The following is a 25,548-nucleotide window of genomic DNA, read 5'->3' as shown; positions in this document are numbered from 1 at the left end:
CAGGCATGGATTTCCAATAGTTCTTCTGATTTGTCTGTTGAAGAAGCTATTTTCTCAACAGAAAAAGAATGAAAATGCCACTTGAAAGAGTGTGAGCACTAATTTGGATTTACAGCAAAGAAATGTTGAAATTGCAAGGATTATGAATTAACTGCATGCTGAAATGAGCAGTGTATCTATTTTTAAGGGTCCCAATCTTTTAAGTGATTTTTTTTTTATAGTGACATAGTAGGAAAGTTGAAAGTGCATATTAACAAAAATTATCTACGAAAAGGCAAGAGTAAAATTAGTAATGGTGACCTGAATGCTTGAAGAGCTGTAACATTGAGATCTATTAGCATTTCTTGAAAGATCATGGCAACAACTTCCTTGCAACTGTTTTTTATTATCTCCGGTTTATGATTACCTACAGTGGTGCCAGAATAGAATCGATGTTCAACCTACTCAGCTCCTCTTTTTGAGCTTTCGTAGGTGATATAAGCTATGACCTTCTCCCCCAGTGGAAGAGATGGCTCAGCCAGAGAGTGCTCCAATAGAAATAAAAGTAAAACCACATTCACAGAAAGCAAGAAACAAAACTAAAAGCTTATTGAGCTGAACAAGCTCCTTGAAGGGACACAATGAAAGAACAACCCTCCCCCCAAATCAAACCATGGAAAATAACAGCTTGAAAAAAAGAGAAATGACCAGATCCTCAGGTAGTGTAAATCCCTGCAACTCTACTGCCTTCAGCAGAGTCTGCTGATTCTCACTAGTTGAGGAGAGGCCTAGAGATTTTAGTTTTACTTCGTTGGGCACTAATTATTGCCAATGTCATTAGCAATGATTAACTTCCTCGTTGCCACTGATCTTTATATAATCTTTTTCTTTACTTCTCCATATTTTCAATCACCTTGCTCTCATCCAGGCAAGATTTGTAGTCAATTTTTAAATGCATGTTTTAAGAACGTGGAAATAATAATTAAATTTGATATGCTAACTGCTGTAGTGATTGTTATGCACTGCTTTAGAAAGAAGCTAAATTAGGCAAATATAGGTTCTGAACAGTAAATGATAATGCTTTCCTGTATATTTCTAATAGGTAATTGCTTGATGACTCTTCAACTAGGGCCCTTAGAAATGACATATTTCCTCCGAAAAAAAGGAGATTATGTCTACTCTAACGTCGTTTTAAGTGTAACGGCACATTTCGAGGCATGCTCAGCTATACAGCCAATGACAACCTTAGGGAGATACACCTTATTAGCTTTGACAGAATGCTAATATATCTCCAGCCTGGAGGGTACTCCCTGGGGAGGCCTGGCTCCTTACCTTTGACATGGGGGATGAAGTGGTGTCGGAAAGGGGAGTTGGGGCGGGAGTCATGGTGAGTGGAGCTGAGACTGCTAGTGCGCAGGTATGACAACCGCTGCACACCAGTAGAGAGCAGCTCTGCGGCAGCAGGGAATCGGGGGGCAGAACAAAATGAAAACAAAGAAAAACAATAAGAGAAAGGCAGGGAAGGAGGCTTCAAAGGAAGGGGGAAAAAAAGGCATTGAACAATTAGGATTCTGAAAAGAAGGAAGGAGAAAAAAAAAGGTTAAAGACCTACAGAAGGGTTCATAAATGTTAGACAAAATTACAGGAAGTATTAGAAGAAAGAGAGGCTCAGATTGAACTGCATTGCTAATTTGGCATAACATTTATTGGCTTAACGAGCTTCTGATCTATGCCTTGTTACCAAAAAGTAGCCTGCTACCAGCATGCAAACACCACACACATTGACGCTCAATTAGTTAAGAAAGCAGCTGTTTTGAAAAGTGTCTGACGAAAAAATGTCAGTCAACAGGCATGCAAGCTGTTTTCTATTGTTTTAAGACATTCCAAAAATGCTGCCAAGATCAGCTAGGGCACTGCAGGAGGAAAAGGCTGCAAACTTTTCCAAAACTTGTAGCACTCAAATTTTTGAAGAACCTTATGCTGACAACGTCAACACAGAGGTTCACTTCCTTCTCAAGGGCTAGCTGGGAGCAAAAGAGAAGTTATCTGGGGCCACTGTGTTTATTCACAGAGAAATTATTCTTGCAAATAACATGGTGATAAGAAATGTCATTATGAGAAAAATGGTAAATATACATGTGCTATTATTCAACATGAATAATTACGTAGGAAAATGATACAGCAGCATTAACAATTACCCCAAAGCAGGGCAGCAACGATCAAAATGATAAATTCTACAGAATTACTTCTGTGTCATATGAGAAACAAACAGGTGAGCCAAAGATGAGATCATCTGAACAGAGATAAGTTTGAACAAATATCATCTCAGAAAATCCCCCAGGCTGCAAACTTTTGAAGATTTTACATTTAGATCCAAACTCTGGCTTGAGCCCATCCGCCCATCACAAGAGTTACATAAACAGAGACTGCTTCTGGGGAAGGTCCTTGACTGAACACAGACAATAAAGTATCACAGTAAAGTCTGGAACAGGGCCTGGATTTGTTCATATCCCCGATACAACTGATACAAATGGAAAAATCCCCCCAGAATTGCCAGAATCAAGAAACAAAAGTTTGCAGCTTTTTCACACTTTTAAGTCTCTTTCGGTTTCAGTTGTAACGTCATCTTAAAACACAGTCATGCTGTCAGCACTAAGTATCAGACACAATTTGCTTCTGTCCCACCTCCCTTGGGTCCTTTAAATAAGGCATTCACTGACAGACACAATTAGCTGCTTTCAGCCCACCCCCACTAGGAAACGGCTACAGCATTCAAGTTCCACAGTGGTGGCTCTATTATAAATCTTTAATTTTAAAAATGCAGCTCCTATTGTATATGGGCTTTTGGCATCCGAACTGTTCAGCTGTAATCACCAAGGAAGATGGAACTGCACAATTGTATCACTTAATTTAAAAACAGATCACAAAGATGTAATTCATTACCATAAACAATAAAATCAGTCTTGAAAAGTATTCAATGAATAGCATTTAGAGATAAATTTTTATGCAGTTTGGGTGTGGATGAACAGTTCATTTTCATATCTTGGTTTTATATACATAACTGGTAATTTTGCGTGCACTGGGACCCTGAATGACCTGTACATTTTCTATATTGTACACAGAACTCGTACATCACTGCTAAACTAGGAAATGAAGTCTGTGTTTTTTAAATGATCCCAGGCAATTGCCTATGGCCTTAATTAAGAAATCTACTTTGCAAACCATGAGTCTGTTTTAAAAAATGACTAGCAATTTGGAATATTTGGGGGTTTTGCCTCTGAATGTGAGATTCCATGGCTTCACCAATCTTTAAATGAATTGGTTTTTAGGAGGGAGCAATCCTACATTACTGACTTCTCTAAAGTCAAGCCATAATTTTTCTTTCCAATATGCGATACTTTTCCCAAATTCCAGAATGAAGTTTGTGATTCACTGCTGCAAAATTTTGCTCGCTTTCAGAAACATACAGAGATTTAAAATGTAATTAATCAGAAAAAACCCCAGATGACCCATATTTATGATGTAAGAAACACTCATCACCCTAGTGCAAAAGACTGCATCAATCAAGAACAAAAGAACAGGTGCAAAAGAAGATATTGAAATACGCAACAATTTTTCAATCCTAAATTTTCACTGCTAAGAGAAACAAGTGCTTCACATCACCAGTAAGTGACATAATAAAGAAACAATAGTTTTACATAAACTTCTAAGGCAGTTGCCCTTACCAGGTCTGTGGAAATGCTGAGGGGAACGTGACATGGTGGGTGTGTAGCTATGACGACTGTACACTGGAGAATTAATGGAACCCTGACTAGTAGACCTGTGAATCATGCGATCCCGAACGTCTTGATAACCCTGTAGAACAGAAGCATTCACTAATAAATGTAAATGTACATTACACATTTTTAGCAGCACTTAACTTCCATGGATCTGAAGACATCTGCAGAAGCTACTGAAATAGCAATATCCCTTAAGCTTTCAACCTACTTCACTATTACTGTTCTCTAATGATCTGTTCCAAAGACTCCAATCCATTTTGATAGTCTGGGTTGGAGTTCAATCTTGGAAAGCTCCAACTCCACCTGTAGTTTCTATTAGATTCTATACAATCCTAGATTTGCCCACATTCCTGTGACTCCATAAGGGAAGCTCATTCAGAGTATGTCTGTACACTCAGAGTATGCAGTGTATGCCACAAGACACATGAGCTAGCCTTCAGCTACCTAACTTGGAGACCAGCAGGAGTTCAACAGCTACAGCACGGAGCTCTGGGTGGCTTAATTTACCACGTGTCTTGCCTGATACATCAAAAGGTATTTATTACCCCTTTGTATCTGAAAACATGACCCTTTCTTGTATATAATTCAATTTACCTGGTTTCTCGGGGGAAAAAAAGCCAATTAAACAAACAAACAATCAAAAAAATCAAAACAAATAAACACCCCCACAAGACCCCCCAAATCAAACCAGGACAAAAGGGACAGGACTGATATTAATGCACAAAGATTTACAAGAAACTTTATAGTCACTTTTTTAACATGTAGCAACCATGACAACTTCTACGTTGCAAACAAGCAACAACCCCCAACCCCAAAATTATAATGCTTCTGCAGTGGCATCTATTGTAGTCTGACAAGTGACTTCCCAAATGTGGCATGTTATTTTGATGTTCAAATTAACTGCTACGGAAAAGCAAAACCAAACCAAACCCTAGTTATGTTTTCTTCAAACAAAATGGAACATGTTTTAGCAGCAAACGTGGCTTAACATTTAGATGCTTAGAGCAGCACTTTAGCTCATGTAAATCATCCAGCTCCTGAGATACGAGTCTGCCTGTGCCGCAAGAAGGACGAATATACAAGAAGTGACCTCTGCTGGAGAAATAACTGTGCTTTACAGACAACAAATGGGTAGGAGTGGTAGCTTCATCTTTTTGTGCAATCTCTCAATAAGAACTTAATGTTTTCTTTTTAGAGTTATTTTTTGTTATGTTTCAATATTCAGAAAACTTGTCTATGTGGCAAACAGAGATGGATCAGACTGATAACAAAATCAACACCTGCATTTGCTGAAGGGAATAATTCTAATCACAGTAAGATACTGCCCCCAAAGGTTGCCCCAAACTTACTTCTGCGGAAGGGGTAGGTGATAATGTCCTCGGAGACTGCAAAGACATAAAAATAAGGTTACCAAAAGAACATTGCATGTGCTGGTCCAGAAAATGGCAATCTAAACATTGCTGCAGATACACAGATAAAGGCAACATAAAACAGCAATGTAGAAATTACTGAGGCCATCGCAGCACTGCAACTTGCTTTTTCCACATTGCTCAGGAACAGGTCCATAAATCATTGAAGCAATTAAAGTTTCTGGGAGAATTTTTATAAGCGTGATTAATTCAGTCAAATATCATGCAACATCATCTCTCAGCCATCTAATCATTGTGGTAATTAAAACATAGCTGTGAAGATCAAAATCAGAAAGGGTTCTTAATTTAATAACCATGCCTGTTACGAAGAAATCTTTAAAGTGGAAATCAAAAGTAAATAATCTTAACTCAGAGCTTTGCATGGCATCAGAAATACAGAAGAAACTCCAGGATGAAGCATGTTTTCCCTCCAACACACATACTCCGGCAAAGATGTGCTTCTCCCCAAGGCCTTACATTTCATACCCATGCAAAGGAGTACGCAGTTGTCATCAACGTTTCTTTGATATGATCTCCTTTAAGTCTGTGTTCTTCAATGGGTACGTAAGGAGAACAGACAGGAATTACAAGCGTGTATACTGAAAGAACTGCGCAAAGGCCAGTGGGCAGAAATATGCACAACATGATGAAAAGTTTCCATTGCAGAGATAGGGAAACCGAGGCAAGAAATACCTTTAGAAATGAAGCATAAGATCATGCATACGTTGATGGTATGAACAAGAATAAAGGCTATGTATAATTACCAGTTACGTGACCTTTAATCACAAGACAATTTGAAGCTGGAAGATCAGGATTTAATTATTTTCTTTATGCACTAAACTTCAGTATTATTTAATTGCCATATTAAAATGGGCAAGAGATTATTCTTTTAAATAAGACCACAATTATTATAGAATGATGCAGCTATTAAGATAATGTCTGAGAAGTAAAACTGCTGATTCTGGTCTGTTACAGTAATATACAACAGCAGTAGCGTAAAATGTATGCCGAATTTCTGGTAATAAATATCCAGCTATAGATGTTGCATTGAGAGACCATTAACTCCCATGGAGCTGGTGAGACTGTGACTGCAAAGTATCCAAACAAAGGAGTGACATTTCTTATTTGGGTACAGAACATCTCCTTTTCAGCAAGTTTCCGTAAAGCTTTTTAAAGACTGCTTTCATTACTTCCCATCAAAGCCTTGAATGTCTTTTACATTCTTGTTTTCCTAATCCTTATAACTGCACAAGTTTGATACAGCAAAACACCATTTTGCTACGGATCTAATAGCAGGAGCCATAGAAACTTTGCTCCACACGAAACATACCATACACAGGGCGTTGTAGCATCATTCTCCACAAAACCTGAGAGCTAATCTAAAACTTTCAATATGAATGAAAAAAGCACATGTTGTCATGTGCACTCCCATATTTTTGTACTAGTTACTTATGTGTTACTGTAAATAAACAAATTTCTATAATCTGCTGTGGTTGCCTAGATGCTAAGGTACTGACTACTGTAAAAGGTAGTCACAGGAATCTAAGACTGGGAAGGCATCCCAGAAAGTAACGTGCTGAATCCATGACCGACCCTTCATGTACTTTTACTCCATCACTATCTGACATCATCTCGTTGCTTTTTGGGAAATGGAACCACACTCTGCAGCCAACTTACTGTTTTATCATGCACAGATGAACTGCCGTATCTCAAACTCTGAGTCTGCCACAAAATGCTTGGTTCTTCAGGGTTTATGAGGTCTTTTAAAATCTGGTCTATCACAGAAGTCTACACTAGTCAGTTTGAAATACACTGTGCAGCAGACTGAGAAGAAACGGCTCAGTTCCAAAATAGTAAGCTCTAAATACAGAGTGATGAATTCAGACAAGAAAAAGGAAAAAGGAAAAAGGAAAAAGGAAAAAGGAAAAAGGAAAAAGGAAAAAGGAAAAAGGAAAAAGGAAAAAGGAAAAAGGAAAAAGGAAAAAGGAAAAAGGAAAAAGGAAAAAGGAAAAAGGAAAAAAAGTCCGGGGAGAGAGCTTGTTCTGACCAAATTTGCAGTACAACTTCTACTTACTGCAACAGGCTCAATGCTCTGTCACTTTTTGATCTAAGGGGTTGCTCTAATACCTGAACTCGTACAGGTCATTTTGTGCTCTGGGAAATTTCTGAAAACTTTTACAGGTGTCATTTTGTAACGGTAGTTCCAGCATTGTGTACCAACCTCATTTTAACTGTCTGTTTATTGAACTACTGGGGGGGTGCCTGCTCCATTTTGAAGCCTTTATCACATTAGAAAAAAAATCTTTTCTAATTTTACAACACCTTGTTTACTGAAAACTGTTACAGACATTCCATGCTTTCAACAGACAGAATACTAGAAACAAAGGACACACAGGTAAAATGCTGCTTCTTTCAATATTTATGCAGCAAACATCAGAGCTAAGGAAAGACAATTTCAGCGCTAATGAGGTTGCTGCTAGCAGGGCAGAAGTTATAGGACATGAAGAACCCGAATAATTAACAGTTTCTGGAAATGTTACCACTACATTTAGGGTCAGTCTCAGTAGAAGAAAATTCATCTACAGATCTCAATTTCATATATCTTAGTCTCTTTTATACTAGAAGCTAAACCACCTCTTCATGAGCCCCCTTTCGCTCCCCCGCCAGCTGCTGGTGGGTCTGTAACTAAAATGCCTGGTCCCGCTAGATGGTGCTACATGAAAACATTCTTCATCACAGACTTCCAGAAAAACCAGATTGGGATTTCATTGAACAAGAGAGATCGTGAGTTAGAAACTTTTCAAAGCATTTCCCTTCCATTGCAATACAGAGGAAAGTCTCATGCTGTGTTTTCTCACTTTCTATGGTTAAAGTTTATAACTTTCTTGTAGCCCATTCCCTGTAATTAAGGTTTGTCTCCACTACTGGATTAATTTTGGTGGCTCTCGCACATCTCCCTTGTATGCCCAGAAATATTTCCTAGCTGAGTTTGGTGATTTTTTTTTTTAAATCACGGTGAAGGGCAATTCTAGTGTAGAAGATTAAACTCAGGCTCCCCTTTTATTTAACACCACCACATACACACACTTTGCGAAGAGAACGCAGGTTAAATCACTCAAAGTCTGCAAATCCCTGCCATGACTAAACCCGTCACCTCCTTTGCTTTTTAAAGATGATGGTGACTGATGTATTATGTACCAAGGTTGTTGCCACTCAATTATCACAACACAAACACAAAGTAAGAGATCACTCCACCCCAATGGGCCTGTGTTCTCATTAGGGCAAGGGAAGGGAGGAGAAACAGGTACAAAGAGGTGAGGTAACTTGCCCAAGGTGACAGAAGTCAGCAGTAGCATTGGGTGGAAAACCCAGATCTTCTGAAAAGAAGGTGAGAGCCCTTCTGTTCCCAGAACAAATTTCTGTGGTCACCAAAGATTAACTGGATTGAAAATATGGGGTAAGAAAACCCCAAAGGTTTTTGCTTATCCCCAGAAAAAGCATAACAGCAGACAGCTTCCACCTTCCTGCTTTATCAGCTTCCAACACACTGCTTTGTCAGTGAGAAGCTTCCCCTTAACGATTAACAAATAGTTCACCTTCTCGGGGCGAGATTAGTTCCTCCTCTGTGACTAACAAGAGACTTGTGTTTGTAGAGAGTTTTGTGGAATGGGTCAGGCCTGTTGGAACTGCTCAGAGGTCACCAATGCATCTCACAGTGGGTTTAAACCAGATGTCAGCTGGATTCACCACCAATATAAACTTGAGGGGGGAAATTCTGTAATATTCTGACCTGTTAATCTCTTATCTTACTCCCCAGCTGAACAGTCTCCTGAACTTCCAGCTCACGTAACAATATAAAAGACTAATCCTATAAAACATTAAAGAACAAAGGAGAAAAACTGAGGCAGCTCTGATCTATTGGTGGGCAAAACATTTTGCTAAGAAAGCAGATTATCAGTCACTGATGTGGGCATCTTCAGACCATTGGTGCCTAAATGATTTAGTGTACTTTCTTTTTCCTCAGCTCATCTTCATACTCAATTCAGTTACAGTCAGAAAAGTCACTGAGATTGCAAGGAAGTAAACCCATTTCCATGTCCATTTAGATCTGCATTCAGGAAGTCTGAGTTACAGTCAGATGGTATTACATGCCAAAACCTGCTTCATGATCTGCACTGGAACCATGTAAATTATAATTCCAGTCATGGAAGTTCACCTGAGAAAACCGGGGGACCCTACAACCTGAAAGATATCTTTTAATACAAATTTAAGAGAATAAATTAATCATTTTTTTCTATCGTTTTGCAGGATACAAGCATCTTATTAAATGTCAGCAGTTTAAAATGTGAGGCAGCTATTTCCATAACACAACTAACCTGCTTTCCCAGGTGGAAGAACACTTTATTCTGACCTAGTTCACATTTTATCCAGTGTCTGGCAACGTGCTCCCTAAATATATTTCCCTTTAATACGTGTGAGAGAAAGCATCCCGCTGCTCTTAATCTACTGCCATAGAACAGTACACCACACTCCTGTGAATATTGGTGCTCCACGGCACACCACCAGGTTGGCTTTTGCCTCACATTCTGGACTTTGCTGTACCCGAAGAGTAGGACATCCATGTGAGTTACAAGAATGCACATACAGACAGCCTCCAAGCCTCCCCCCGGCCATTCCTCTGCCAGTGGCTGCTGTTAATGTAGGTGTTTAATTGTGCAGTTTCGCACATGAGGCATCATCATGATTGTTCCCATTAAACCCAGATCAAACAGACAAAAAGCACTGTGAACAGCAGCAGCAACAATATCTAGGAGTGTCAATTAGAAACTGTTTCAAAAGAGGATAGAAGCGAAGCAGGCTTTGAATAAAGCGTATAGCAGAATGAGTGGCTTGTCGGTTCATTACCTCTCCAAGACTCTGTCTCTCCTGTCTGTCCTCGTAGGCGGAAGTGTAGAATGGCTCATAAGTAATTAGGTCTGGACGTTCAATGTCATAAATGGCCTTGACTTTGGGAATGGCTGCTAAATCCTTGTAATCAAGGATTTCATTGTCTACTTTTGCCTGAAGGTCAAAGACAGAAGATAAATTAACTTACACAAATGCACTGGTAATTTCTGTTTTACACAATTTATGATTTTTGTGTATTTGTTGTCACGCTGTTGCTACGGAAAACCCTTTTTGGCACTCTACATGCGAAGTAATTGCTTCATGTTCTTCTCCAATAGGCCTCCTCTGCAAAAGCACACAGTGTTTTCTCAGTTTAGGAAAGAAAGACATGGCATATATAGATCTAACACAAAAGTTTATTTTCCCCAGTTGTGAGCTGGAAAATTCAGCTCTGCAAATGACTCATTTTGTGGCCTCAGGCAAGTACTTTCACCTTTCTGCTCTTGTTTTCCCATATATAAAATGTGTGATAAAATTAATTTAGTTTGCAGCTTACAGAGATTATGAGAGGATTCCATGCAGAAGACCACAGACAGAAATTCATATTACAATTGTGCACACGAGAGGAAATACAAGTTATTACAAGGAAATAAAAAGGCAAGCAGGAATATTTGTCAGGACTCGGTATCCAAACTCCCAACTGAAATTATCATACCGCATTCATCACTCAGCCTATACCCAAGCTTCTGACTAAGGCATATGCTGCTTACTACATAGTACTAATATTGACTACTTAGTATCTTGTCCACTAGATAGTTACCCACTAAAACTGCAAGGAGCTCTTGACTAGTTAAAAAGAGGAAGCAGGAAATCAGTTCCAAAGACAGCTGCACTCATTAGAAGGAGCTAGAAAGAGGCCCTACTTACAGTTTAGATAGCGAATATCTTTCCTTAAAAAATGTCATACATTCTTACCTATATTACAGAAACACAATTGATGATTAAAACTGAAAGATAATATTCAACTTGGTTTTCAACTCTTCTACTAGATATTTTATTTATTCGTAGTAGGCTGCACAAGGAAACAAGGCTGATGTGTTTCTACTTGCATTCAGTTCTGCTCTTCCTGAGTACTAGCACGTAGTATTTTCAGATTAAAGTGTATTTACCTTCCCAAGCTCTCCTAACAACCATTGGTCTTGCTGGTTCTTACACGATGCCGTATATCAGAAACAATACAAAACATTTTTTGATAAATAAGTAAGGTTTGAAATAGTTAGGAAATTCATTTTCTAAAATAGCCTCAAATCTGTTTAGTTTTTACTCACCAGATATAATAAAATACCTTAAGCCAATTAACCCTTAAAACACGTAGGTATATTAATGTACGTCATTTCTCTAATATTTTTACATTGTAATGAGCTGCAAATATGTCTGGATAATTCTTAATCCAATATAAATTACTGTAGATATTTCTGTAGACCCTGGTCTAGGCCACCATGTTGCCCTACAGACTGTGCTGTTGAGCAGCACTTAAATTTCATAGGCTGCAGCTTATGAAGTTGATATTTCCAGCAGAATGGCAGTCCTCCAGCACATGCTCTGTGTTGTGATGTCTACAGTGTGAATATTTTTAATATAGCTAATTTTTGCTGTTGTTCTTGTTGAAATGCACTGAACAAGTAGTATTTAACTCAAACCCAGGACTTGACATTTGTAATTTTGGTAATTTTTCTGCATTACTATATATGTACCTGATAAGTTTCTGTATCTTACACTACCTTTTCACCTATATAAACATAAGGCTATCTATAAAACCAGTGATTGAGCATTATGCATTGGTAACAGAAAAGTATGTTTGCCCTGTAGTCTGCCTCTTCTTCCCAGCATACCTTCATCTTTGCTCCCCTAATAACGGCCTCTCTCTCACTAACTTGTCTGCCTGTGATTTTCTTCCTTAGCTGTTATCTTCCACTTCTGCCTCGGGTTTTGTGCAGGTTATCTGAGAGCATGTTTTAGTATGAGGCTAAAAGTTAAATGGACTTTCAAGGAACAGGACTCTTAAATGGAAGTGAGTTTTTGGAAGTGTAGGCTATATGCATGGAAATACAGCAAGTTTGAGAAGGCTGAACTGTTAAGTTGTTCACCCAAGTACATCTGAGTTGATATTCTTCCCCCTTAGAACTGGGTTAGTACAGCCATAAAAGATGGTAATTTTTTGCTCCTATGAACTTCTCTGCCAAGAAAAAAAATGACCTCCCTCGACCTGCTGGCCACACTCTTCTTGATGCACCCTTTCTGTCCCTCTTCACATCACCAAGCGACTTCAAGAGATTTACTGTATCTTTCCAAGGGAAACATGACCTGGAAAAGGCCTACCCTGCTTGTGAATTCTATAATTATAAAAAATACACCTGTCATGACAAGAATGTTAACAATTTACCCACTCACTAGAATGAAGGCATTAGCATCGGTATAAAAGTTATTTCAGCGTGGAGTACTTCAAGTGCAAGCAAGGGATCAGCAGCTTTTTCATCAGAAGGAATACTTACATAGATAGTGTGGCCTGGAGAGCCAGGTATACTGGAACCTGGTCTGGAATAAATGCTTTCTGATGATGCTCTTGTAGGCTGAAAAACAAAAAGTAACTTATTAGAGCAACCTGAAGCCACTCACATTGGTAATTTTGGTTTTAAGTGAAGAAATCTGCATACATCTTGAAATTAATTGAATTTAGGAAAAAACGTCAACACAAATGCAAGCATTCTGGCAAATTTCACAATCTATCTGGTGAGTCAGGTGGGCTTTTTTTTTTTTTGGTAGGGGAAGGGGTGCTGTGAGAGGGGAAAAGAGGTTTTCTAAACCATACAATGTAAAAGACTGACAACAATAATGAACAAAACAAAACAACACCTGCCAGAGACACTGCAAGGAGCCATACAAAGTACAGTCCAGGATAGCCTTGCTGGTCATTTTGTCAAAACATTAGTTCACAAACAGCTAAAGGTATCAGCAGTTCAGCAGACGAAACTGTTGAGAGCACAGCACACACATTATCGCTTTTCAGATGTTCAATCACTCGATTTCCATTATGAATACAGAACAGAATTCAGTCCTCCTAAGTAGAAGAACCAGAAATCCTTGGCTTGGAGCTGTTCCCTACATCTGCAGCACAACCTAGATGCAACATGAAAGCTAAAGCCTTGGTTGAAACGTCATGATTCCCCATACTGCAAAAGTGCTGATGTTTAATGACAATGTCCTGCAAACTGAAATTCATGAGAGCAGTCACACCCCTACAGAGCAACTGAGAAGCTGTGAACAATTTTTGCACCCTAATTGACTGCAAAGAACCAAATCCCATCACAAAGCAACGCATTAGCAAATGACTCTGATGACACTAGTGCACTGCGATACTTCAACGTCACTGAAAATAAAATCTTTGTACATAGTCCTTATCTTGTCAGCTTGTGACATTGAACTAAGGGACCTTCAGGCACATACTGAAGAGATACAAGGCTTGATAGCTTGGCTCGCTGATTTGTCTTAGGAAATATCTAGAGTGAACACAACAAGGCTACTGGACCTTTCTTTTCTCTCTCAGCATACATTTCCCGAAAGGATCCTTCAACAGGCCTTAGAGTCTCTCTACCTTTTATTTCATAGCCAGGAAATCTATTGGAACCATCCATATTAAAAACACTGAAGACTAGTCGCGGATGATCCAGCAGGCTTTATCTGATTTCATTTGTGGAAATGAAATCACCACATTCAGGGAGGGTCAGAGGAATAAAAGGCTTTGAACACGTTCCACTAAAAAACGTGAAGACTCAGATCAAACAGAGAGCAGATGTGGCCATGGCCTGACACAGTCACAAATCCTCTCCAGAGCATGTCTGAGAATACTTTCTCAGCTGGACCTTTATGTGTTTCTTTCCTTTTCTCTCTGTATCTGCAAATTCCTACATCCCAAAAGGGAACAGAAATTTCTCAGCTGCCCTTAAGCTCCTCCCATGATGCAATCAAAGAAAAAAAAAAAAATCAACAACAACCACTTGTTTCATGGAAACGTTACAAGAATTAAGCTGGAAAATCTGGCGGTTGTTGAGAAACACTTTATTCCCTTTATTCCCCCTTCCATTCTGCCATTTCACACCACTGTCTGAGCGGAGAGACATGTAACACGTTGCTGCAGTTGCTATGGAAAACAATTGTTTTCATTACAACATAGGGAACAGTATTAAGTAGTTGAGGTACTGTTAGGGGTGTTTCTGTTACATCTGGCTTTTGGCAGACATACTTTAAGAATTTTGTCTGCTCAATTCTCCCTGTTGTAGGAAACCAAGCGTTAGAGGCAGTTACGGCTTCTTCCCACCTGGCAGGCCTCTGGGTTGCTCTTTGCTCCGGATCTTTTATAATCACTTCAGAAAACAAGAAACTCTCAGCCTTCAGTCCATCTCCTTAGTCTCATCTGTTAATGTCACTGCTAAAAACCTTTCCAGCAAAGGGAAAATTCACCTGTATTTATCACTTCAGTGAATTTGTTTAATAAAGTTAGACACCTTAAGAAGATAGTTTCAAAGACATCCTGCTAACAGCTTTCTTTAGTGCTCTTAACCCCGGAGCACAGGAGCAGTTTTCAAATGGACTGGCAAGTTGTAGCATCTGTTCTTCATTTCCTCACTGCGTTTCTGCTCCAGGTTCCTCGTTACCATCCCATTAACACGGCCATGAGCCAGATACGACACCCTTTAAAACCAGTTTTCTATTTTCTGTAATTCTTCCTGCATACATAAATTTTACCTTCAGTCTATTGCAAAGCTCCACATTGCCTGGACAGGACGCCGTCCTGCCAGCCACTGCCTGAGCACACACCGTTCCTCTCCTGAGCAGCTTAATCCAAGCAGACCTGGAACTTTGTGGCTCCTCTGTTTGTCCCCAGTCCCGTATCTTGCTGAAGTTTACGACATACCCCTGAAGACAGTGCATGAAAAAGAGGACTTCTACATCTACTCACCCCTCCTGCCTCACTTTGCCCTGTTTCTTGTTTTGAATTACACAGGCTGTTTCCATCGCAGATGGCTATTTCCTACTCTGCTGCTCCCATATGGTCTGGAATCCTTCACAGCTTTGCACTTTCCCCTAAAGACAATTGCATTGCACTTAAAAACATTTGTGCTGCTTGCCTTAACAAACATACACTAAAGATTCCTTGATATAAGCTGTTCCTTTGGCATACTTTTAGTTGCTATGGTTGGCTCCTCTCCTAAGAGACCTGTAATACCTCCCGACTGAAAATCTGTGTCAGGGTATGGCTTTTATTAGAAAGTACATTACATCTTCATTAGCAGTCTAGAATCCCTGACCCTGTGCGCCACTGCTGTGACTTTATATCTCAAACGGGTGGCAAGAGACACACTGGAGGTCAAATTCTCTGTTGATGTAACTGCAATGGGGTGTAAATTTCACCCTAGAGGAGAGCCGATCACAGCACAGGTGAAACAGGAATAGCATCTACCCCTGATTTAACCTTTAACCTTCAGTGGAGATGTCATGCGAGCATATCTTGCACACACTGTTGGAAGAAGACCAGTAAAGAAATTAGAGGAAACATCCTTTAATACTAATGCATTAATTTAAAGGTATTTCCTTCCACCACAATAGTCCTGTGACACTTGTTCTACCCACCGACAAAATAAGTTAAGCTGCCTTACTTCTTCTACAAACAGAACTGGACCACTCTTTATATGATTGGTCTTGTAGGATTCAAACAGAGCTTTTCGTAATGCCACCTTTGTGCAGAGAAATTTAAAGCAAATTTCTATGAAGAACTACAACTAATGTTTTTTTCCTTTCTTGTGGTGCATGGCCTTTCTCCACATTTTCTGACAGTAGAAGAGTCATCTGTTTTTTTCTTTTCTCTTCCACCCAAATGGATGGAACAGTAGTAAATATATCAATATGGGATGTCTGTACCAGATACAGGAAGTCTATGAAGTACATGAAAAAACCAATAGAAATTCAGTCAATAGAAATTCATGCATATCATTAAAGGAGCTAGAGGAAAGAACCAGATCACAAAGCATCTATAGTATCTGCAAGACTTCTTAGTATTTCCCACTTTATCACAGACTTCTTATTTTTATGTTTTTTCTTTTCATTCCATGCATTTGTCTTCATTGCAAAAGTTCCTTACCAACTTCATTTGCAGATGGGCAGAGGTAACACCAACTGTCATGCTCATCCTATTTGGTTCACTGTAAATTTCAATGCTCAATTATCGTATCACCCATGCATATGCCCCAAATTGATAAACTTGCTATTTTAATATTAGATTGCAAAGCTTAAGATGTTCATCTGCATTTACCTCAGTTTGTCATGTCATCATGCACGGCACACCATCTAAAGAAATAACTTCTTAAAAAAACAATAATTCACGCTAGAGCCATTCACATCATCTAGATGCTGCTAGAATGTGGTGGCTCTGGCTTTCTCAAGTGCAGATGTTCAGAATCATGCTCTACAAAAACTTATAGATGCAGGCAACCAAATCAAAACTGATCCAAAGAACATCTGGCCAAACGGATGCACTATTGCTTAACAAAGGCATCGTCAGCGTTGTTTACAGTACCTGCCTTAGTTTTTTGATAGAGTTCATTATGCAAGGTGGTGATAATAGCTGCAGAGGAACGAATATGTTTTCACTTCATGACATTTAACATTATAGCTTAAGCAAATTCTCTAAACTTCAGAACCTACTTTGAGAGAAGCATGTTTATAAATAAACTAATAGAAGATTAAGATGTAATTTATTCTACTAGGCAGATAGATACAATTTTGCAATAGCAATGAATTCGGTGTTCTCAGTACAACACTTGCCACTCTGACTACCTGCTTCATCTACTGCAAGGTTTTACTGTTATTTAGGACTTGCAACCAGGGTTCATTAAACACAGGCTTCCTATGGATTTCAGTAATTTTCAGTGGCCATATGTAAGAGCAATAAAACACCCTTAGTGTTAGAGCATTCATTAGTTAAACTGTCACTAGTTAAACTGTACCCTTCTCCTTGCATGTTTCCTTCAAATGCATGCATTCATTATTTCTCTGCCTAAAAAATCTACACATTGTATGCATCAAGACAAAACTAGTCATAAGGTTTACTTTAAATTCACACAGACACACATATTAATAGGTTACAACTAATCTTTCTTTCCTTTCTAGACAAAGGCCAGACAGGAGAATGAATTTTCAGCAGATAATCATTGAAGGCACATTGCTACCAAACAAACTTTTACAAGACTATTCATGCAAACATAGCCTTCACCAAGAGTAAGTTAAGTGGAAAGCAGAAGAAAGTAAAGTGAGAAGTCCAGAACATGCTGAATTCAACAGCAAACTTCTCAGAGAATTCACAGGATTTCACTCTGCAATTTTCAACCTACAATCTTCATGAAGATTCCAGCCCTTAGCTCATCTTTACAGCAACAGCAATGATAGTATCTTGGTGTCTACACTTGAAGCCAAAATCTGACTTGAATTACACTTTATATAATCAGCATGTAAATCTAAGCAGAATTTAATACTGACCAAATTTACACAAAAGGATATTCACCTGACCCTAAGCTATTTGTGTCCTGCACGGTCTACAAAACAAGAAAGAGACCATACCTTTATTTTGATATGTGCTGCTCCTATTTTGCCGTGCATATTTTTCTAATACATTGGATAGGATTTGTTTTTTTAATCCTAAGGCTCACAGATTTCAGCACCAGAAACTCAGACTCTTGCATACTAAGCTGAATGCAAAAAGCCACTACACTGGTCTAAAAGACGAGTGAAATGGTCCCACAGTTTGATGTTCTCAGACTCCAACATTTGATTCCATAAAGTCTAGGACTGCAGAGACACTGCCCTCCTTAGGGGCATTGGTAACCCATCTTTATAGCTGTATTTTCTTCATACATATTTCTGTAGAGAGGGCGGTGTTCAAGAGTGGCTAATGCACTGAAACATCCAAAGTTAACTGACGAATGTACCGTGCAGGACAAAGGGCACATGAACTCTCACTGAATCACAGCATTGGATTCAACCATGTAACGCTATCCTGCGGACTGCATCTAACACAAACATCCTGCCCTGACTGATGATACGAATATGCCTACCTTGCAATTAGAGATGTGAAGGCAGCATGAGCAGACACAATGGAAATCCAGTGGCATGGACTCTTATCGGTCCGGCTGCCTACTGCTAGCCTGTACCAAGTCCACGCCAGTACATTCTTACTTTGTTATCAAATGAAAGCTACCTCAGGTGCGTCTGCATGCAGTACAGCCACATGTCCCCCCACAGCAGGCACAACTAATCAATAAGCACTGTCCTGAAGGAGAAGAAATGGAAGTGGGTGGCACTGTAAGGAACTCAAGGAAGTCTGAAAGTAGGAGGTCCAGAATCAAGAGGACAGGGAGGACCTCCTACCTCAGATGTGGATATGCCCCGGGTCAGAGAGAGGCAAATGCTCTCAGGCAGCACATAGAACATGTCCAAACCTGGAATTTTGTAAGTATATTCTCAACTAAAGTATTCATATGTAGTTGGTCAACACATATGAAAAAGTAACCGATTCAACTAACGGGATTTTTTTTCTCAAAAGCATGAGCCATTGTTCATGAAAAACTATTTCTTTTTAACCATCACTTTTCACCTTTTTCATTTGCTTCATATTTGCACTCTAATTTTTTGTTTTAGAAGACAAACTACTTTCTGTAACACCAGAAGAACAACAATACAGGCCCCAAAAGCTCATCTGAATCTAAAAAAATTAATATTAAGCATTTCATGAAACAAAATAAAAAACGTGAGAATTAACAAACAACACTGCACCACATGATGCAAAATACAGCGTCAGTGCCCAAGGTGGCAAGTGATAGCAGGAAAGCTGTGTGGCGGAAGTAGTAGCAAGCGCAGCAAATGACAATAATGAAGAATCTTCTTAGTAAAGAAGACCATTATCAACACTATGAAAACACAACAGCAAACCTCTGCAGAGCGTGGCCTGCGAAGAACCAGACTCTTTGGATAAAAGAACTCAGATGAGGAATGCTGTCATGAAACACAAAAGGGAAAAAAGAGTGAAAAGGAAAGCAGTTGCTCTAGCTCAATGGTTAAGCTCTTTTTTTCAACCAAGTTACTAATACCTACTTGCTAGATAACACTGTGTGTTATATCATCTATGTTACTTATTAATCCCTGCAGAATCATGAACCACCAGACAGTTTAAAAAATCCTAATAAGCAATGTATATTTTTTAATATATATATGGTTGCTTTATTTTCTGCTTGTTTTGGCTTTGTAATCCTCCACAAATATCCAGTGGGAGGAAGATCTAAAATAACCGTTGTTTTTACAAAGTCCCTTTCGGATCTTGACCAGCTAGATTGCTGATTAGTTTATATCATGATTCAGTTACTGAGAGACAACAGAACTTGCTGAAAACTTCTAAAGCAATTTCAATGATAAAAGGGGTTTTTGTTTTGTTTTGCTCTACAGGGAAAGGAAACCCAGCAGAGCAAAGAGGCCGTGTCACTGGCTTTTTGCAGAACCACCAGAAAATCTAGGCCTCACCCTGAAAGTGGCTATATCATGTAGTTGTCAAGTCACAAACCAGATTCTGATTTTCACATCAGGTCTAAATGTATGTCATCAAGAAATTGAAAGTCAATCAAAGTACAGTTCATAATTTAGTGGTGACAAGTTCAAATAGCACACAGTTTCCCCACTTTCACTTTTTCTGTACCTACCTGTTTGCTATTGCCTTCGAGTCAGCAGAATGAAACATGTGTCGAAGTCATTGAAGTGAACTCAAACTGACTTTAAAATAAGGTGTCTGACTTTGCACCAGAGTAGATAGAGACTACCTGTGATATGCAGTTGAAGCTAAAAATTCTCCATCCCTCCAGCTAGCTTCAGTACAGTGCATTTCTCAATGCCTTTTAAAGACATATTAAACCTCTGTAAAGAAACTCTCATCCAGGAACGAGGCGATCTTGGATAGCTGTGCCATAACATTTCTCAGATGTTCCCTTACTATGCATTCTTCCGCTTCACTTCATTTTCCTGTAAGAACTCACTTAGGCAAAGTCTTGCAGGTGGATGAATTAATTTACTTCATTCACTTCAATTAAAATTAGCTGAGGGGGAAAAAGACTGACACGCTTGAATGTGTGACAGAAAAAAAGGAAAATATTTGAAAAGGACTTTGGCCATTTCCATGGCGAATGGAAATAAGCCAACTAATTTATAAGGTCGTCTGGAGAAGGTTTGTAAGGGCAGCAATGTAGTCAGAAGTGCTTTGATAAGACTCCTGGGTCCAAGTGAAAGGGAGGTATTGTACCCCAGTCATTCACTACAAAGCACAAGTGTTCTGACACTAAAGAGGGCCAAAACACTGTCTTACATTCAAATCGTTAAATGAGGAAGAAAATCCAGTCTGGCAGAATTTTCCATTTTCTTATAGAAAGTCAGGACAGAAAAATGTGAAATGCTGGATGGTACCTACAGTGATGCTTGGCCGTGACAGATCCCATGCCCATCTAGGGCCATTTATACTTCTGTATGATCAGTACAGCCCACACTAACATGAACTCTGCTCAACAAGAATTTATCTGCACATTACCTACGATCTTAGTAAATTCTCTGCGGGGATGTTTTACAGACCAGTGCACCTGAACAAATTCTAAAGCAAGTGGCTTCCTGTGAATGAGCCACACATAGAACACAACCCACAGGATATGCTACGTATCTCCATGTCAGCACCTCTTAGTTTCCTTGTCTGAAAGACATTTTCTTCATATACATTCTCTAATAGTCATATCCAGAAAATTTACGAAAGTTTGAAGGACTGAGACATCAAAAAGACCAAATTGTCCAGAAGATGAATTAGTGAATTAATCAGCTTAGAATTGCCTCGTGCATGTAAATGCCAGGCTCCACCATATATCAGTGCAGCATTATTGCCATCAAGGATTTGATCCAGAAAGTTTTCCTGGATATACTGAGGTGGCTCCAAGGGTAACTGCTCTTGGCACTCAAATTTGGATCACTTTAGGCTGAGGTTTATCTGGATGGCACAGGAAGAAGAGTCCATATTGTCTAAATGCTGTAAATAACCATGCAGAACAGGGGATAACTATAGAGCAATTATACAGATGTGCAAAAATATTAAAATAGATTGTAGCATTTGCCATGTTCACATTTTCTCCTTAAGAGTCTCTCTCACAATAACTGAGATATGAAATGAAGTGTTTTAGTGACTTTGCCATGTCTGCATGTCAGGAAATGATACTCTTTTTAAGGCAGTGCACTGAGACAGGCATGTGAATGTGGTGAGCCCAAAAATCAGAGCAATACCTCTGAAGTGCCTCCACTGTTTATTCTGCCAGAGTGGTGTCAGCTATGCAAAAAAAAAAAAAAACAACACATGGGGAAAAGTCACCCTCTTAAAAACATCATTCAGTTATTTTGTGGGCAAAATATCTGGTGTGTCATGGCCACAAATTCAGCTTACCCGTAGCTTATCTTCAGTCTTAGTGGATTGCTTACAGTCGGGATGCCAGACAGTGGAACCTGAGCGAAATAAAAAAAAAAAAAAAAAAAAAAAAAAAAAAATCTTTATTCGGAGTAAAGCAGGTGACTTCTGGTCACAACAAATCAGTTACTAAAGAGAATCCCTTCATTGCATCAGATGGTGAATCTGTATGAACTATGCAAGTAATTAACTTTCAATTCTAGCTCATCACAAATACAAGTGAAACAAAAAAAATAATATTCAAATCCTTGGCCCATCTACAGCAGCCTTTTCTTGAGGCTGTCAAAGCATTTTGCACACATTCTTAATAAAAACTCGAACAGCCTCAAACAGCAAGTCAGCAAGCACCAGTCAGAGGAACTGAAAGACAGAGGGTTCCTCTGGGCCACGGTTACCTGATCTGTTCTCCCCTTATGTACTGCATAAAAAGGAAGTTCAGATTCTAAGTCCATTAATACATGGAAAATCCTACGACTTCCTTGAGCAATAGGTGTCATACTCAGTTACTGTAAAGTATTACTCAGACGACTTCTCCCCTACACTTATGCAAAATGCAACAGGAAAAGCAGAATTAGAAAATTCACAACACAGCAGTCAGGGCGGTATCTCACCCACTGCACTAAGGTGGAGAGGCCAGTACGGGGCAGGTGGTACAAAGCAGCATGTGAAAGAGCCTCTCTGCAGATCAGCGTGTACCGTACTTGCCATTGGCACACACATAGTTTCTACCCCTGGCTCTGCAAGGTCAGCAGCATGTGTTGCACTGGCATTTCCACAGGGCATATTCCAGCTACACATCCTACTAAAAAAGGCAAAGTCTCTGCTGTTTGTGTCCCAAAACATGGGATTCTCTCTTATGCTGTAAAAATAGAAATATCCAGCTGTCCCCAAGGGCCAAGCAGTGTCAGGGGCAAGGGGCATTTCCATCACATTTCAATTCTACCTTGGAACAGAGTGTAAACTGCGGTCACTACTGGGAAGCTGCTGGCAGGTATCAGCCAAGTTGAAATGGAGCAGAAGCTAATGCTGACTTTTAACACAGACGGCAGCTGCAGTCAAATTCAAACCCCATTCCAGTCACTGCAACGCCAATACAGAGCCTTGTCTGTCTGCAGGGGGGAACATCACCTCTTCACTCTGTCCACAAAGAAACCAAACAGAGCCAAGTCCAGGACTCCTGCTGGTGACTATTAGCTCAAGTGCAGCCAGAGGAAACCCCACCCTCAGAGCCCAGGAGAGGTACGGGTCAGGGCCCCTGGAAATTTTGTTCTAATGAGCCCTTGCATGGCTCAGTACAGGAGTGAAGACCAGCAGGAATGATTTCACTTCCCAGCAGCACACAGTATAATCATCATCAGGACACTGGAGAGAACGCTGTGATTCCGGATCAGGGGTCTGAGATGTTTGGCTTTGAGTCTCAGCCGAGGAAGAAGAAACTGTGCGTTTGGCAGGGGGAGAGGATCAGACAACAGGGAGAAGTGAACCAACAGCCTTCTGTGTAAACAAACAGCAGCCTCAGAGCCAGGACCCCACAGGGCCTGCGAGATCAGGAGAGAAGCATGCCCTGTGCGTTCGCTTAGGAGGTCAGACAGATCCAAGCTCTCAGGAGGAAGGGAGTTCATGTTACAAGGCTGATGAACTAAAACTCAGAAGGTTTAGGTTCAGTTCTGAAATTCAGCTGTGAGCTTCCTGTGTGACGCTGAGAAAAAGTGATCTCTCTTCCTCTGTACCTCAGTTCTTTTCTATTAAACCACCCCCACCGTCAAAGAAAAAGCTGTCACTGCACTTTCAGGCAGTATTTAGCACAAAGTGACACAATTTTAGGCACACCTCAGGAGAAGGCTGGATCTCCTGAAAGTGAACAAGAAATGCAAGAGAGTCTGGATATCATTTTCATGGTGAAACTTAGCTAAGTATTATAGGTTTTTTTTGGTTTTTGTTTGTTTGTTTGTTTTTTGGGTTTTTTTGCCACAAAATGATAAGAGGTTTGAAATACATGAAATTTAAAAACCAAAATCAGATAAAGCAGGCTTAAGAAGTTAAATGTAAATATTTGTCACGATCTTGAACCCTGAGCCACCTAAAAACTGTAGATTTTATTCATCCAAACACATCAATATATTTTTAAATGCTTGGAACAGTGCAAATTCTCAAGCTACGTCGCTGCTCTTTTTCCTACCGGATTCATCAAATCATGGTTATTCCCATCCTTAACATATGTTTGTTTGCTCACATGGCAGACACCAACCAACATGTTCATTTGTTCAGCTTTTTACTTCGTACATACCATTGTTTCAACATACAGCTCTCTAAAAATCAGTAACTTGGGCTATTATTTACACATTGAATAAGGATGGAAGCCTGTGCGAGAAGCAAGTGAAGCATCCCTCTAAATGCTGAGCAACGTCCTAGCTCAGGAACAGTCTTCTGGGGCAGTCCATACAGTAATAGGAAGTCAATGGGAAAGAGAAAGTTTCTGATGCTGCTTCCTCTTCATTGTCCTGTGTTGGAGCAGGGCAAAGCCAGAGTGCTTTTGCTAGCATTATTAAAACCATCTTTAACATAGAAAGCTCCAAAATAGACAGCTGGTTTTTACCATGTTCTCCTTTTGCAGGTTTTCCACACATTTCTAACACAAGTAGCTAGCACAAACCTGCCAGGCTCCTCTGTTATACAAAGCAATACCAACACAGTACTTTCAAGTCTTGTGGAGAGGACAATTCGAAGTGAGATGGAAGCTGCCCATTTTCATTTATTTTTATCAATAATGGGATTTTGGTTCTAGCCTTAGTGCTGTGGTTTTGTATTTTTATTTCAGAGAAATGCTTGGAATGCTTTTATTCTGCACCCTAGGGTAAACGATTTGGATGGAGTCAGGATATACATTTCAACTAACAACTTTGCACAGGAAAGGCTTTTAGGTCCCTTACACTTGCAAACATGCTGAATTCAGCAAGGAAAGCTTTGGCAGGACAGTCTGGACCACACTCAGCAATAACATTATTCAGGCAGAAAACAGCTTGTGAACAAGAAAGCAATGCAACTTGGGCTGCTCCTCCTCCGAGACAGAGTGAGCATGAAGAACGTCAATTCACAACCACAGAAAGGGAGATACAGCCAAGAAGAGAATGATGGCAGATCGAGGAGACAGGTGTCTCTCCTCTCCTCTTTCATATCACCTGAACTTGGCCAGGAGAAAATCTAGCCTTGTTTACGTAGAAGCAATGCTTTCTGTCTTATTTGGATCTGCAGAAATTTACACCACAGCCTGAACTCCAACTCTCTGCTAGACTGGTGCAAATGGCATCAGTTGCAAACAGCTGTTATTAATAACAGCGAAGGATGAACTGATGCTCACCTTTAACTCTGCCTGTACTTTATCATCCTATGATGAGAGGAAACTAAGAAGGTTACCAGTTGTCAGATGCTGTAACTGCTGCTTTCAAATTAGTCTTTCCAATTTGCCACCAGAAAGCAGCACTTCCTACCCAGCCCTCTTTCAGCCTCTCTTGCTCTTGCACTGCAGAGCTGCTACACAATTTGAGATCCAGTTCTGCACACAACTGGAATAAGATGACTAAGGTATAAGGTCGGTGAGAGATGAGAGAGATGGACTGCTAAGGAGGACAAACTACAAAATAACATAAGTAAGCTTCAAAGGAATTCCTTAATATTGTCTTATTTTGGAATTCATCCAGAATTAATTTCTCAGGATTGCAGGATTCATCCAGAGGGAATTTCTCAGGATTGTGGCTGTCATCACACTTTCACTTTTTTCCCCCCATTCTTTTACAGTCCTTTCAGGTATATCAAGCAAGTTTGCTAACATAAACACAATACACAAAATCCCAATATGTATCTGCCTTTTTCACTTTGATTTCTGGCTTGCAAAAATAGGTATTATAAG

General features: G+C 39.7%; 1 protein-coding gene across 6 annotated transcripts in view; it reads right to left on the bottom strand.

Moving 5' to 3' along the window:
- The window catches only part of ABLIM1 (actin binding LIM protein 1), a 211,983-nt gene that overhangs the window by 30,058 nt on the left and 156,377 nt on the right, over positions 1 to 25,548 (bottom strand). For all 6 annotated transcript variants that reach the window (XM_063340168.1, XM_063340169.1, XM_063340170.1 and 3 more), the window contains exons 8-13: positions 21,621 to 21,679; positions 19,094 to 19,156; positions 12,607 to 12,684; positions 10,073 to 10,228; positions 5,108 to 5,143; positions 3,705 to 3,834 (exon numbers count right to left, since the gene is read on the bottom strand). In XM_063340168.1, the coding sequence (XP_063196238.1) occupies positions 3,705 to 3,834; positions 5,108 to 5,143; positions 10,073 to 10,228; positions 12,607 to 12,684; positions 19,094 to 19,156; positions 21,621 to 21,679 (522 nt within the window). The remainder of the gene's footprint in view (positions 1 to 3,704; positions 3,835 to 5,107; positions 5,144 to 10,072; positions 10,229 to 12,606; positions 12,685 to 19,093; positions 19,157 to 21,620; positions 21,680 to 25,548) is intronic.

This window comes from Chroicocephalus ridibundus, chromosome 6 (genome assembly GCF_963924245.1).
Source record: "Chroicocephalus ridibundus chromosome 6, bChrRid1.1, whole genome shotgun sequence".
Classification (NCBI taxonomy): domain Eukaryota; kingdom Metazoa; phylum Chordata; class Aves; order Charadriiformes; family Laridae; genus Chroicocephalus; species Chroicocephalus ridibundus.
The sequence above is the reverse complement of the archived record's forward strand: the minus strand, read 5'-3'. Positions and strand labels throughout refer to the sequence as shown.